General features: G+C 40.6%; 1 protein-coding gene across 1 annotated transcript in view; it reads left to right on the forward strand.

Moving 5' to 3' along the window:
* Positions 1-17,043, forward strand: part of ARHGAP6 (Rho GTPase activating protein 6) — a gene marked incomplete at its 5' end in the record, with an annotated part of 348,127 nt that overhangs the window by 290,351 nt on the left and 40,733 nt on the right. Inside the window, one exon of the mRNA XM_082498508.1 lies at positions 13,771-13,842. Coding sequence (XP_082354634.1) covers positions 13,771-13,842 — 72 coding nt within the window. The remainder of the gene's footprint in view (positions 1-13,770; positions 13,843-17,043) is intronic.

Genomic DNA, 17,043 nt, shown 5'->3' on the forward strand with positions numbered 1-17,043 from the left:
AGAGAGAGAACAGGGACACAGAGCATGTATCTGTTTGTGCGTTAGCTTTCCTTTGATTTGTTTTGAGAAGTTTGGGGCAGCCTATGATTATTCATTACGACATCAAATAAAAGTTGTGATGCTTTTTCATATATATCAGCCTGGAGACTGTTGTCTTAACAGCTGCAGCTGATTATTGCAGCTGCCTGTTTGAAATTACCTGCTGGAAAGAAGCGCCTTTCATGGGCTGATAATAAAAAATAGAAAGTCTTGTTTATTTTTGTGCTGAAAGGTGGTCACTGCAGTAGTCACAACTAGGACAACTACCTGTGTTTGTATTTCATTCATACATTAAATTTCCAGCTATGAATCAAGGCTCTGTTTTGATGTAGACAACTGTGCAGTGGTTCTGGCCACCAGAACGTAGTCTTGGCACAGGTTGGGGGCAAGGGAACAGTGAGTGAGACCCAGGAGGTGGGTGGGTGGGTGGGTCAGCCACTGAGGGGCTTTTCAATACGGAGGAAATGGCAACCAGCAGGATGAGGCCTGGCTGATACGACTGTTGCCCCTCAGTTCCAGAAAGGTTCAACAAATCAAAAGACCTTCTGCTTTTAGGAGAGAGCTGCCCCTTGCCACACTGATGTGTAAGTTGAGATGTCTTCTGAATCCCATAAGAAGAATATAAGCTCAAAGAGTGGATCATTTAATAGCTGTGTTTAATCTTAGTTTAGCAGATCTATCAGCTTAAGGTAGCGTCAGCAGTTCTATCAGCTTAAGCTTGTAGAATTGCTGAGGCCTCTTGGTATCCTAATGTTCATCCTGAAGTGGATGACATATTCAAAGTGACTCTTGAAGATGGGGAAGGAGAAGATACTGAAAGGACTCAGAAGGACCAGGAATCAGAAGAGGTTCTTGTGATGAAGAAAGTTACGGGCCTAGTCAATTATGATACACTGAGGTAGAGGAAAACTACTCAGAAAAAGTACTCTCTTATTCTCCAAATAAAGGGGAAAGAAATGAAAATTTATGCTGAATTCTCCTTTTAAAGTTTGGAAATATGAATTTAGTGTGGATGGAGCAGAATTTGAGTCAGCAAGGGGAATATATTATCTAGGTTTTGCACAGACCTTCACAGAATCTCATTGTTTTGCATATGAAACATTTTTGGTTCCAACCTTCTAAGTTATTTCAGGCCAGAATTTCAGATGGGAGAAAGTTGGCATGGGAGCTTTTATCCGTGTGTGCGCTAGATCAATTTCAGAGGCCTGTGCTCACTCAATTTAGAAGTTCTACCTAGGCAAAACTCTAGAAGTATCTCTTTATTTTTCATATGTCGTTCTATAATTGATAATAATGAATCCCAGCATTAACCCATGTTTCAGAAGAGTATTGCAGGGATGCTATCAAACCTCATTTTTTTGTGGGAAGACTGTTAGCACAAGAATTTAGGCTCGTAACTTCAAATTGACTTGGCGAAATATCTTTGTTCCAATCTCACTTCAAAATACGAGACCGATGGATGTATTGAAGACTGAATGCAGAGGTTGTGGGTTAGCCCAGGACTGCTAACAGATCAGGTGCAACAGATCGCAGTACATGCAGTCTGGGTTAGTACATGCAGTACATGCAATCTGGTTGGGCTAAGGCCGGAACGCCCGTCTCTGAGGAATTATCTTGCTTTTGTTGGCTTGGGTCACAACCTTAACGTTACGTTGATGTAGTTTTTTGGTTTTAACATGCACCACATACCAAAGTATTATTTACGCTTTGGTACCAGTGTTGCATACGTTTACTTCGTACCTGTGGGTTTATTTTAATGTTTCTCATATAATTTGGAGGGAAAATCCAAAGGTGAGCCGCAGAATTTGTCCTCGCTTTCCAGGACTGACAATAAACATGCTACCCAGGTATTTTAGCAAGTGTACCAAGTGTAATAAAAGAGATTAATTGCCTTTACTAAGAAGACTGTTTACTTTTTGATGCCACCCTTGGCGAGAATGTATATTCACACAATTTCTTATCATCAACAGGAACTAGGTCATACACAGTAGTTTCAGTAATTACAGCAAGTGTTCCACTTTCTGATGGAATTGATTTTTTTTAGACTTACTGGGACATTTGGGAAGAGAGAAGGCAATCCTTAATTTTACTGCCAGATCTATTAGTTATAATGAATGCAATCTAATGTTGGGTTTAGAGACCTAAATGCAGTCCCAGTCGTTTAAGGGAAGATATTGCTTATGCTGCTTGAACATGTGCTATTGTACATTTTTGTATGTGAGTTTTGTAGCCAGTTCCACCAGGTGTGTGACACTGAGCATCTGCTCACATGGAGTGAGCTTTAGTCTCCTGTACGACTTGCAAAATTTGAAGGAGCAGGGCTGGGTAAGTGTGTGATTACAGACTGAGCACTGAGACAACCCCATTTCTGAAATGGAAGAAAACACACATAGTTGAGCTTTCTGAATTTTTATTGCACGTTGGTGCAGTTTGATCCCAATACATTCCAGTTAAGCTCTGAATAAAAATGAGAATTCAGAGTTATGCGTTTTCCACTTCTTGTTTATTTTGGCAGGGGCTAGTTCTTTGGATCTGTTTTTGCTTACATTACTCGTCATTGTATTTCATTATCCATTTTCCTTAACACTGAGAGTGACTATGATTTTTATCTGGACTTGCATTTTTGTGAGGCCTCCAAGCTGCCCATTGTTTTTAATCACTGACCATGTTATATCCTTTACAGGCTCTTGTAACAGTGGAGAGCATCTAAGTAAACTGTAGTCTATACTTTGTGGAGCTATGGGATTACAGACGGGATGCTTTTGAGTTGGCATCAGTATATCTTTAAAGTGAAGAGGCTTCTTACCACCCCTCTTAATGCCAACCTCTGCCAATTCTTCTCATATAAATACTGTCTCTAACATGATCCTGTGAGTCCATGGATTTTCTTTCAATAGAGCAGTGTTCATGAAGATTATATTAAATATGAGCAAGAGTGTAAGCTAAATTCTGCTTCTTTACACTACGTTAGTAAATCCTGGATCTACTATATCAGGCTCTCTATATTAGACTTAAAGATGAAAACTGTAACTTGCAGATTTTTAGATGGAAGCTCCCCCCCCCCCCCCCCTCCCCTCCCCCCAATTCAGTTTTTCTGTGGAAACGTGGATTTTTCTGACTTTTTTTTTTCCTCCTGGGAAAATCAAAACAATGTCTCTTAGTCTGGAAAAAAGAAAATAAAATAGACTCAATGTTTTAAGCTAGGAGAAGTCTCAGCTGCTGCAGGGTAGAGGTTGTTAGAGCATGCAGCCTTGCACTCTGCTGCACAAGAGTTTGTCAAAGTGAAGGGGACAGGAGCTTTTTCAGGCAGGGAGATAAGCAAGCCAGAAAATTATTTTTTAAGCTTTTTTCCTCCCAATATGGAAATTTGCAGAAATGTCTTATTGTGAATTTTTTTCAAATTTGACTTTTTGCCACCATTGAGACAAGAACAAAATGGAAATACATGAAGCTTGCAAGATCATAATTTTTCTAATGGTAGAACAGAGGAAATAATGCATTATTTTCAAAACTCAGAAAGTTTTTAGTGGTCTGTTCCCTTTTTAAATTCTGCTGTGAGACATTTTTTTTTACAAAAGACTCTATGTAATGCTCAGCAAATTGATTTCCAAGATTTTCTTTTATCACATAGGAGGTTTTACATGTCTTCTTGGTGAAATCAGTGGCACTGTTAATGTGAACATGGAAACATTACTGTAGAATACAACACCATTAAGGAAAGATTTTTGCAACTTCTGAGAATCTTATCTGTTGCTGTAGGTGTATTTTGGGAAGGCGGAGGAAGGGAATGGGGACAGGGACGGATGTTGATGGAACTCATTGGGCATGGAGTGCTGAAGGGCAGGAGTCTTTCAGTGGGTATCACAATGAAGGGAAGAGATCTTGCTGAACCTCCAAAGATAAACATTTCCATATAGAAATGTCATGAGACATAGTTACTGGTGATGGAGTCATGACTACAGGTCTTCATTATTAGGGCAGTTGCTTATTTAGATGCTGACTGTTGTGGGTTTAGAGTACTACTCTTATAAATCCAGATCCAGAGACTGCTGCATGCATATGTTTGATGCAAGGTTCCGTTGAGCTTAGAAATTACTTCTGAGACACAAAAAAAATCCTCTCTAATGTACTTTCCTTAATAGTACATTTGAAATAGCTATTGACTATAAGTACGTATAAATAGGTTCTGTATTTTGTCTGTATTAGTGTGCCACATGGCAATCTCAGCTTCCATTTTAAAATGTTACTCATGACCATTGGCTGTATTGAAAAATTCAGACAATCGCCTGAACCACTGTTAGGAAGCAAAATACACATACGGAGACTCTAAACCATTTTGCAAAATTAGGTGTATTTGAGTCTTTTTGTTTGTTTTCTAAATCTTTGTGAGAACACTAGTGTAACAGAGCTATTCTTGATTGTGTTCTGCCAAATCTGTCTTTAGGACTTGATGTAATACCGGCCTTTTGTTCTTGAACACTCAGCTAGGCTGTCCTATTCTTTGCAAATAATCCATGTTAAGGGTGTGGTGATTCTACAGTGATTTAAGATTTTATGTTTTATTACAATTCAGAGTCAAAGAATAAACACCAATAAATACATCCCACGGGAGAAGCTTTTGAACCTTTATTAAGAGTACTGACATTGCAGCCTACTAATTTCTGCATTTTGTTTGCCTTTGGCAAAGCTTTGCTGCAACATGTGCGTTCTGGTATACATCTTTTAAAAATTTCAGGTGAAAATTAGATTTATTTCAGTTCTCTTATGTGTATTGCTCCTCTCAAAAGTGCATTAGGGAAGTATTTCTGATGAGGATTTCTTGTTGCCTTAGGTAGAAGAGTTAGTTTCTAAAGTTTCTTCAAAGGCATGGTCTCAGTGGAGTTACTGTGGTTGCTGCCACAAGTCTAAGTTATGTCTCTCTAAATACTGGTTAAGAAAGATGACTACAGATAGATTTATTTTATCAGAGCTGCAGTACTGTATGTGTCCTTCTATTAGGCTTTTACACTGAAAAGGCTACCTCGAGATTTAATGGAGACCTAATCTCCTGCTGAAGGCTTTTTAAGAATAGATTAGACAAATGTCTATGCGGCTCTATTTCTGTGCAGGAAGTCAACCCAAGTGTTCTCTGCAGAGCTCTGCCTTTTATCTGTGTGGTTTGCCTTTTCAACACCTGTTCCTTTTTATTAATAAAAAAAGTGTGTAAGCTAGATGGTTGATGAGACAGAGGACAGATACTTATTACAATGAAACATTTTTAGAAAGAAGATCCGTTGGTCATTTTTCAAAGGGATAGCATCTCAATGATTGAGGCAACCAACCTGTCCAGTGAGAGACCTTCTGCACCTTGATTTCACTTCCTTGCACTAAAGGCTCCTGTCTCATTTCGTTTCTTCATCAAGGCTTTGAGCAGGAGTATTGTGCATTAGTCCTGGAGGGAGCAAGTTATGAAGGCTGTTTTCTTGCATAGCTCCTTCTTTAAGGTGTCAGTCCAAGGAAAGACTTGTATGAAGGGTTCATAACAATAAAGCAATGGTCAGAAAGACAGTGAGGACCTGGATGCCTTGAACCACCTCTGGGACCTCCCGCGGGGTCCCCTGAATTCCAGAGAGTTGGTGGAATTTGCTCTTCGTTTAAAGAGCTCAACCCACGCTCACACTGAGAACAACCTGGGGGAAAGCTCTAAGGCAGATGTAAAGAAACCTGGTTGCTGCTTCTCCTGCCGCTACAGGCATGCAAGCCAGCTTATCAATACACAAAAAGTTCAATGCCACCTAAATGCCGGCAATTTAATGTCTGGTCTTGCCCCCAGCCCACACTGTACTGTGGTGATTAAAGGTAATTCTTCTCCTTCTTATCAAATCGAGATTCACTTTGACTAGGAATCGCATTGAACTACTCTCCCCCTCCACATTATGAAATGACTTTTATTTAGGTAACTGATGCCAGGAGACAGTCAATCTTCCCCTGCCCCCAGTGGACTGAAGGCAATTTTAGAGCTGTTATTTGTATTTTTCCTATCTCAAACTACAGCATCGAGGCTCCTGTTTGTTATTCGTTTGGGGTTTGATGTTTTCAAGCATGCTTTGGGGTGTCCCGATCCTGTGTAGACTCATCCACGGGTCACAGTCCCTTCTACTGGAGTTCACACTGGAGTTCCAGCCTGTCCAGTACAGCAGTGATGCCCTGCCAGCCCAGGCGCATCACCGTTGCTGTTATCAAAATGTTCCCAGGCACAACAGAATAAGATGATAAGCAGTACAGCAAGCAGCAAAAGCAAAAAGCAGCCACTAATGAGCACTAGATTCTAATATACAGTAAGGCAAGCAAGCCCCATGGTAAGCACAGGAGCCTGAAAGTTAATAGCTAAACATCAGTAACAGCTATAAGTTCGATCTAGCACGTTCCAATCAAACCTGTCATTATCTTAAACCCTTCAGGCCCCAAGCTGGGCACCAAAAAGGACTGTCATGGTTTAATCCCAGCTGGCAGCTGGAATCACGGAAGAACAAATTTAAAAAAATCACAGTAGTTATTTTCTTCCAACATATATACTTGAAGACGATTTAAAACCTTATGTACACTAGGGAAGGTGTAGGCAAGTGGAGCTGAAATGTCGTATTTTCTTATGATTCCTCTGTCCACAGGAATTGAGTAGTGTTTGCTATCTGAATTAGAGCATTGCCCAAAGTAAGCTTTTTTTTTTTGTGAAGAAGGTTCATACCTATGTCACTACAGTTACAGTCTATATCTGTAGCCTGCTGTTTTCCAACACAACATTTTTTGTTCAGCAAGTTAGGACATGAGTCTTTCCGATATAAAAAGACCTTGAGAATAAGGTTCAATAGAAATGGTGCATTTTTGGACTTTGTAATTCCTCCGTGTTTCATTTTAACCATCAGTAATGCCTTAGTCCAAAGGGATTGAAGCCTGTATCTGAAGGAGATGCACTAACCGTGGGCTACCAAAGAGTCTGATGGGATAAGGAAGAAGAGCATGAAAAGCACACGTTTGTCTGACGGTTGTGGGTGTTCTCAAGTGGTGGTGTTGTATATACTGTGGATTGCTGAGAACATCGTTTCCTGCACGGTCGGCTTTTCCCACGCCTCACCCAGTTTCTCACCGTTGCCCTGAGAAGGGTTTGGGTCAGGTTCCTGCCCAGAGGGTGGCAACACTCTGGCTCTGCCCCCCCCTGTGCACAGCCCACGGGGAGCTGCAGCCCTTCTCCTGAAGAACGAGCTTTGACTTCAGCTCTTCCCGTTCCACACTGTTTCTTCTGCCATAAACGCATTCAGTGGGAACTTTCTGGAGAGGGAAATGCTGAAGCATGTTTGCCGCATCAGAGAAAGCGGCACTTAAGAGGGATGCTGCCTCCGGGCACATTTGTGGTGCGTGTGGCGGGCAGCCCGGTCCTGGCTGCGTGGGCTGAGGTGAGCACGTGTGAAGTGACTGCCACCTGGAAGGTCACGGCTACAGCTGAGGGATGCTCTTGAAGGAATGGGGCTTTTCTTCCATCAGCTGCAGGCTCACAAGCAGAAAGGAGTGCTGATTTAAGTCAAAGTGAAATAAAGAGAGCAATGTAGGCCATAAGGAGAAGCAGTGTGAGAAACAGGGAGATAGTGTAAGGCTCCTGAAGGAGGAAGGAGTATAAAAATCTGCATTTCTGATGGAGATCCCCTTGTGTGTGTAGTGCTGAGGACAGGCGAAAAGGAGAGTGATGGGAAATACCTGTAGCCTCAGCCCTTCCGTTTTCATATTGCTTTATGCGCCAAAATCTGTAGCTCCCGATTCTCTGGTTGAAATTCTTTACCTTCCATTTGTGCTGCAGCTGGCAGTGCTTTGGAAGTTACTGCGTGGGGACAGGGCATTTCAACAACAAATTAATCTAAAGGAATATTTCAAGATGGACATTCATAGTGACAGAAATGGCTAAGTAAAACCAGCACCCTCTTCTTCAGTAGAGCAGCTCCAAGTGCGCATTCAGAAGCAAATTTGCTTTGTATAGTGACCCAAAGAAGCGACTTCAACCACAAACACAGTGCGACTGTCAATGAGTGAGGCGCAGTCTCGTCCTTATTGTGCTCTGTCAACAGAATTTAGCAGTGTTTTCTCATGGCAGAGTGTCTGTTACTTGCAGTGCTGCGCAGGCAAGAGAGACTGCAGCTTGACATTCAGCTCGTGGGCTGAGTGCGGGAGGCTGGCACGTGGGAAATGTCCTGATGAGAGAAGGGAAACAAGTCCTCAAGATGAGAGAAGGGAAACAAGTCCTCAAGAGAGGTCAAACTTGGTGCTTTGTGGTGACATTGGTAGTATTTTTCAAGGCAGAATGGTTTATGCTTTTAGAAAACATTCTCTTTTTTTTTTCTTTAAATGCAATTAGATCCAATTACTAACGCCTATTAAGGGAAAATGGCCATGAATATAACTACTGTGAAGAAGTATTTTAGAAATCTTACAATATCAACTTTTTAATCCATTTCTGTTTTCATAAATGAGCTATGGGTACGATACTCATCTCTCACATAACTCCCCTCTTTATACTGTGTGAAAATAGCCCTTACTTGTAGAACATGACAAATTTTCTTCCCTAAATGGACAAGAAACACAATTCTTGTAAGCCTAAGAAGTTGCCAATACATGGGGAGGAATACATTCTCTTTACTCAGTAACCTCGTAAGCAACAGAAGATCTCTTTTGTCAAAACCCCACTGAGTTAAATTAGTTTGAAGTCTGTGTAGGAATTTATGAATTATGTTTTCGATTAACAAAAACTTGCATGTAAGTAACATAAAAGGAACATCCGTTCTTACAGATAATCCCACAAGCCCTTGTATAAGGAAAGAAAGTGCTGAAGAGTCATACTTTTGTTACAGGTTTACTTCAAGCTTATTGACAGGGTACTTTCCATGATCTGAAGCCTAATACTATAACAGTGTCATAAAAATGATGTAGAAAGCTCCGGTGCTGTTTTCCTTTTTACCGCTTATTGTATTAATTATGAAAAACATATTGGATTAGGGCTTCACAGTATAGTGACTATAATATGAAACTGGTGGCAAAGAGTTCCTGAATGTTAACTCCAGGTGTGCCACTAACTGTATCATCTTGAACAAATTCCTCATACCTAATTTGTGATGCTTTTGTTTATGCTGAGGAACCTACCAAACAGAATTGTTGATTTCTCTACTCTAAATGAGTGAAGGGGTACTGGAAGTAAATAATAGCAACAGGATTCAGCCTTCACTCTCTCTCTGAGTCACATGTAGTGTTGGTAGGTCATCTTGTGCAAAGCAACAGACCAATCTGTCATTAAGAAATACAAAGTTCTCTTTCTTTCCCTTTTTTAACTTTTAGAGCTGAAATTTATATATCCTCAGTGTGAAAATGGCTTTTTATTACCTAGTCTGTAGAACCGTGGTCTCACTTAGAGGGAAATTTAGGCCTCGAAATGGGCTATAAATGGTGTCAGTGATGACACTTCAGGTGAATTTCAACCTCAGTCCAAAATTACAAAAATAATAATCACAGAAGTTAAACTCAATTCTTGTCCAAAATTGCTATCAGTGCAAGTACTCTTGTATTCCATAGGCTGTGGTTCACTGGCAGAATCCTAAAAAGATGACTTAATTTTTCAAATAGAAAAGTCTTTTTGGCATTAACTGAACCTGGAAGTGCTCGCCACTTTGGAAAAATGGGTCGTGTAGCAATTTAGTATGCACTGAAGAGTTTGATTCTAGACTCTCGGTCTTTTAAATATTCATCAGGCTAGTCTTAATATATAGATGCCCAGAGTGGTATATGCATTGCAGTGAAAAATGCAGCGAACATATAAATTAGTAAGCATTGAACGAACCAAGTTCACTTCTGAAAAAACTGATCTGCACAGCTGCCTGGGTGGGTGCTCTGCAGAAAGAAACAAAATGGGTTAACAAAGAAAAAAATGCAGCTTCCTACACTTTGACAGTTGTCTTTGTCTCACTGATACTCTTGAGTGGAATCTGTTGGAGAAGCAGTACATGGCTGATCTATAGAAAGAAGACATTAAGTGATAATTACATACACAACAGGCTGGGTAAAAGCCCAACGGCATTTATCACTTTGTGGTTTAAACATTTCCAAACTGCAAATTAAAATAGTAGTCCATATTTAATAGCACTTTGCGCTGATATGATACAATTTTGCATAGATATTTGCTATATAATTTTAAAACGCACAGCACAGTAGGTATTACGCACAGGTAGTAATGCTTTGCCTGTTTCCCAAGAATGCTTTGGGTATTAATTATATTCTCAAAACACACTGCAGATGAATACTATGCATTATTATTACGAATTGGGTTCATTTAAGATGTAATACTGCTAGAGTTGCATAAGTCTTTTAGCACGTTATGAATATTTTAGCAGTGTTCATGCCTGATGGTAACCTGAATCACCAATCATTTCAAAACATATTTATTTTTATAGAATAGAGATTGTAATTAACCACGCCTTTTGCTGGAAAGGAGGAGAACTGGAACTGACCTCAGAGCTCTTGGCAGATCCCCCAAGCTTTAGTTTTTCACTGAGATTCCGCTCAGTCTTATTTTCATATGCAACTCTTCTTTTCTTGCCATGGGGTAAACTGTAAATGTAAATTGTTGTAGCTCCACTGCCTTCAGTGGAACTGCACCTGTTTCCCCAAGGTGTCTCTCTGTGTCCTACTGTGGCCAGTAGGTCGAGGGAGGTCATTCTCCCCCTCTACTCTGCACTGGTGAGGCCACAACTGGAATACTGTGTCCAGTTTTGGGCTCCCCAGTCCAAGAGGGACAGGGAACTGCTGGAGCGAGTCCAGCGAAGGGCAACTAAGATGATTAAGGGATTGGAGCATCTGCCTTATGAGGAAAGGCTGAGAGAGCTGGGACTCTTTAGCCTGGAGAAGAGAAGGCTGAGGGGAGACCTTATTATGGCGTACAAGTATCTAAAGGGTGGGTTGAAGGAGGATGGAGCCAGGCTCTTTTCAATGGTTCCCAGTGACAGGACGAGGGCCAATGGGCACAAGTTAGAACATAGGAAATTCCGTTCAAATACACAGAAAAACTTCTTTACGGTTCAGGTGACAGAGCACTGGCACAGGCTGCCCAGGGAGGTTGTGGAGTCCCCTTCTCTGGAGATTTTCAAGACCCGCCTGGATGCAGTCCTGAGTAATGTGCTCTGGGCAATCCTGCTTTGGCAGGGGAGTTGGACTAGATGTCCTCTAGAGGTCCCTTCCAACTCTGAAAATTCTGTGATTCTGTGATTCTTTCGTTGCTCTGCAGTCTCTTTCTTCGCTCAGCAGTACGTAGAGTGGACTTTTGTCTGTACTTTCTGGTTTGTCCATCTCCAGAACTGCTTCCTGCTTCTTAGATTCCTCTGGGCCTGAGCGTCACTTGTATCCAAAATTTAAGGTTTGCAGAGACAAATGCACAAATGTTGTCTCAGCCTGTCATTTACTGAAGAACTACTTTGCTGTTGGAGTTGAAAGAATCACCCATTAAGAACAAGGTTCATGAGAAGGCATTAATAGTTTGGCGCTAGAAGTCATTACCCTGTTTTCCGTGTGGATATAGGTGCCATTTGTTCCGGTGTTCAATGTTGAATAGCATTCGTTTTTCCTCTCTTTTTGTTGTATTTGACTATGCGGCACTAAAAGACTCCAGAAGTTGCCATTGTGTGGGTATAATAGCAAAACACTGTATTTTACATCCAGTTTAGACTTTTGTTCTCATTTTTACGTCCCAGTAGACTTCAGTGGAATGTCAGAATATCAATAAATAAGTCTTTGGAGAATAAGGCTCTAAGATTCCAAAGAAATGTAAGTCATTTATCAAAAGGCTACTGTGAAGCAGTAATTTGAATTTATAACATGAAAAATAATTTGAAAATTATTTTATATATGTAAAGCCAGAACAGAATGGTAGTAGGGAACCCTATAAAAACAAATGGTACTGTCAGGTGTACGTAAGCAGGCTACTCACTATTCATATTGCCAAGAGGTGAAAGAAGAATTTCTGTAATAAACTCAATCTTATCAACTGGAAATGTCAGAAGGTGTGAAAAGACTGGGCATATTAATCAATCAAAGTATGACTTTGAGTTATGAACCTGTCATGTGGCTACAAAAAAGGAAAATCTAATCATAGACCGTATCAGGCAATGAATTACCACCATTATATTGCTGAACTTTCATCCGGAATACCTTATCCATTCTAGTCAGCTTTATTTCAGAGAGATGAATTCTCACCGGAGCAAGTGCAGAAAAAGGGAAATTAACATAACCAGCAAATGACAATCTACCTCAAGAGGCAGGAATTGAGTGTCATAGTTAAGTGAGTGCTGGGAGAAAATATGCTCTAAATAAATGCAGAGTGCAAGTATGTAAGTGGAGTCGATCAAACCATAGTTACATAAGGTAAAAAGAAATGTTAATTTTAAACTAAAAGGATATTAACCGAGTATGGAAAAGTCAGAATTTGTCCAGCTGTCTGTTGACTAATGTTCTGGGCATGGCTTTCAATAGGAGTTGAGAGAAGACTCTGGGGAAACAGCTTGTGTTCTCTCACGACCCCCAATCAACAAAGATCCGCTTCACTCCTTTGTGGTATGTTCCGTACTGTAAAAGACCACTTAAGACACTGTCTTACATAAATAGAAAAACATGTTCAGGCAGATTATTTGGTGACCTTCTTACCATAAAAGAGAAACACAGATACGACGTGTTCATTTTTGAGGTTTTGCCATATTACAAAAGCAATAAGGCAAAGGTATGTGTTCATTAACCTTTAGCCAGAGTGGTGCTTGTGTTAATGTTAGCATTAGTCCCTACGTTAGACCCTTTATATTGCTTTGGAACTCAAAAAATTCAAAAGGTACAGGTTAAAGCAGGCCTATGTCTTAATCCCTGGTGTTTGTTGAGGCCTAATAAATAAAATGCATTTTTGTTGACTTTTCATTATAAAAGATGCTGCTGAAGGAAATAACGATAGCCAAACTTTTGACATAATTGTTTCAAGAATGAACCTGCCTACTCTGTTGCTTAAAATCTACGGTCCTTAATACCTTAGTGAAAACTTGGATGATATATAGGGTGTCAGAACAATCATTTCTCTGAGACTCTTAATCCATCTGAACCAATCTGGACATGCTGTACCAAACTACAAGCTCCCAGTGTGAGTTCACATCAGATGGGTCATGTGAAGGTGGTCAGCTATCACCCAACTGGTATGACTGGTATGCAGAATTTATTCTGGAGGTTAGTAATCCCTCTCCAAATACGACCTTCAGCTCCACACCTGAATCGCAGTCTTGTGACCATGGATGAGGGCTAACCAGTACCTTTTCGATTTACGGTACCTTGCTATCATGAGCATCCAGCAACAAACTTCCATTGTTAAGTCTTCAGAATTAGCTTTGCATTCTGCCAGATGGGCTGTGTGACCACCAGGCATGTGTAGATGTGCCCAGCGGCATGCAGTGGGATACATTTTGGTTCCCCGGTACGACCTTGGCATTTGGGTTAACAAAACAGCACTCCTTCAGGCTGAAGGACGATGACATTCCCTAGCCTTTGTGAAATGTACCCCACACCCTTCCTGACTCCAAGTGCCATGTTTATCTCACTCCGTGTTCCTACAACTTGTGCAGCGGTTTGTTCAGCATTCTTTCTCTTCACTTAACTTCCTTTTTTTGTTGTTGTTGTTCTTTTTTCCTCTTACAGATGGACAAAAGAGGAAGAAATCATTAAGAAAGAAACTGGATTCATTAGGGAAGGAGAAGAACAGAGACAAAGGTAAAATAAAATGGGTACATATTTACTGATTGGGTTATAGTTTTGCATATGAGATTTCTTTAGTCTTAAATGTATACTTTCTGGAATAGGAGAATGTTACTGATGTGATGTACTGCCTAGGTATTTGTTTCCAAGTTGAAAAATATGTCTTATTTTTTCTATTTGTCATTAGTATAACCCAGACCTCTTCAACTGAAAGCTTGCTTCCTGGGAGAAAAGGAGGAGGCAAAGGACTGCATCTTTTCTTCATTGCTCTTTCTCCCCATTTTCACCATCCGGTGCAGAGTGCGGTCTGGATAACATGATCCAGTTGTTTACCTGCATTTGCACTCTCCTTTCAATTTGCAAAGCACACAAACCCAGCCCTGCCCAAGCAAGTCAGTTGGTTTGCTTTTCTTTTTTTAACCTTAGGAAAATAGCTGTTGTTTAAAATATATAAATGCTTCGGTGCTACTGAGCAGTTGGGTTTTAATAGACTCCATGTGACATGGATTTACAGCTATGGTTGCACTCTTTTGTTTGAGCACTAATCAGCTTTATGGGCTGGGTCCTAATCCACTGGACTTGACCTGTAATTTGCAGCCATTTGAACTAAGTCGAGATGTTGAGACCTGAAAAGTGTCTCTGAAATTGCAGTTTTCTGCATGGAGATAATTGTGCGTCTAATTTTGCGTTCCCTCCTGGAAAAAGAAGTTCTGGAAAAGTAGTAATAAAACTCAGTATTAACACCTCAGTTTCACAAACAGACACACAAACGCACAAATTTATAACGAGGAGTGATTTGGTTACTCTGTTGTTATCGCTTGTAATGTAGTTTGGCAGAAGGATGGAAGTTTAAAATTCCGTTGAAAAAATGAACATCCCCATTTCAAAGTTACTTTACATATTTGTCAGGAAGAAACTGTTTTCCTTCTAATTTTTGTTTCTTTGGTGACTTCATATATGGGATTATTATTTTCTTGGTTTAAAAATGGCCGTGGAAAATATTTGCATTAATCATTCTAAAACTGAAAGTCCCCTGACACATTTGTTTGGATAAATCCGGTGGCCTCCCATGTTGCATTGCAAGTACCAAATCTTTCATTTGTTATGAGAATTACTTGATGTAGGACTGAGCTCACATGCAGAAGGAGTCTTTAAGGAAGAGGTATAATGATTTCATAGCCGCCTTTGGGGAAAAATCTATCTTGTATTGCTCCTGTCAACGTGTTACATTTGGCTGAAGTGTAATTAATCAGTCATTACGTCGCTTAGTTTCCTTGGCTTTTTCCCCCATAGTTCTCTATGCAGTTAAAAATGCAAAGCAACATAGTTCTGTGCAAAACCTTCCCTGCTTTTCAGTGCATATGTCAGGTATTGGTCTTCATAGCGGTCTGCGGGGTGCTTTTCTGCATCGGAAACGGGTAACCACTTACTGGTTTGTTTTTTTTTTAAATATTCTGTCTCTCACAAATTTTTGACGCACTGAGAGATTTTATCTTTCCCCTTGTATGGGTGGTATGACTTTAGTAGTCTCCTTTGAAAGTTTCTATTTAGAAGCTCTTTTGAGAGTTTAAATACATTTTGTCTTTTTCTTCTCACGTTTTCCATTTTAGTAGCAGATTTAGCAATAAAAAATTGATTTGATAATTCACCAAAGACTGAATTTTTCTATGTCACCCAAACCTGGTGGATCTTTGCAATTGCACTTCCAGAACTCCTCCAATGCCTCTTTGGTGCAGTGCCTTGAGAAGCGATAGCTTCCTTTGATGATGCATACAAATGCTTAACCCGGAATTGCTCTTTATTCCTCTAAATTCTCTGTTACCAAAGGTCTTTCAAAAAAAAATTTTTCTTACATTGCCTTGTGCTCTTTTGTGATTTCCTTGTAGCCTCATTTTATTTCAGCTGACCTCTGTTTCTGATAATTACACAACTCTACTAGTTGAACACTTACAGATAGTATTATTTTCTGCTATTACATTTCTATTACATTTCTGTTCAGGGATTTTTTTTGTGCATCTACCTTGCATGATAGCATTTATACTCCATTCAGTTAACAACTTTGGGGATATACTTTCTGTTTTTATTCCAATGGATTTTCTGATTTTTGCCCACAGCAACGGTCAGCACTTTGTACTTACTCATCCTTGTATATATTTATCTACTTCCTGGTTTTACGCATTGCTCATATCTTCTGGTTAACTATACCCAAGCATTTTTAAAAATCACTATGCTGATTCTCTTAATTTTAATTCCTCCCCCCCTCTCCCCCCCCGCTTCTTTTAACTTTAGGCATTTCAAACATGTCCCCTGCTGCTTTTATCCTCTTTCTCCCATCTTCCACTGCCGTATTATTTATAGAGGTGTCTTACATGCTCTCTCCATGTATAAAATATTATAGGAGCACCCCCTGAGGGGAAAATACCCCAGCACTACTCAAACAGAAGAATCTATATTTCTCTCCTTCCTTCAGGACTTCTGTATTGACAGGGGCGTCAGGTTGGTCAGCGAGGGCGCAGAGGGCCAGGACATTGGAAGGAGTCGTGTTTCCAACCAGGCCGTATCAGCAGAGTGAAAAGAAAGCAGTGTTGGCTTTTATTTGTTGCCAACAACAAACGTTTAGCAAAAATAGCCCAGATAGCAGCATATGGTGCCCTACTTCTCAGGGTTTCTCTCCAGGGTTGTTTCTGGTGTACTCTTCTCTGCCCTTTTGAGTTATTAAAGATCACCTGCCCCACGGATACTTGCTGAGCAGACTCTTAGTCCATGATGGCAGAGGGGTTGAGCAACCAGGAAGGTGCTGGATTGTGCCGTGTGGGCCACTAGCCTGGCACAGTTGGTGAAAGGCGGCTGTTGCCCTGTGGGTAGCAGCAGCACCAGCTTCTTCCCCGGCCTCTGGAGTTACGATGTACAGCATTGCCCAGCTTTCAGGTGATGAGCTGGGCTCTGGAAAGAAGAGTGGTGCTGCTGGTCTCCATAAGGATGAGCCCACCGTGCTCACATCACCTTTCCTGAACAGTGGTCGCCGTGTCACCCAAAGTCAGAGTTAACCTCCCTCAGCGTGTGTCACAGCGAACTGAAAGTATTATCCAGGTCCATTTCATGGTGGTTTTTTAACAAGCATTTTAACCGTTTATTTTATAAAAAGAGTATTTTCCATTTCTGGGCAACTGGTCCAAAACAAACACTCCACGCTGTGGATGTGAGTGTGCTGACACA

The sequence above is a fragment of the Vanellus vanellus genome, assembly GCF_965231255.1.
Source record: "Vanellus vanellus genome assembly, chromosome: 1".
NCBI lineage: Eukaryota > Metazoa > Chordata > Aves > Charadriiformes > Charadriidae > Vanellus > Vanellus vanellus.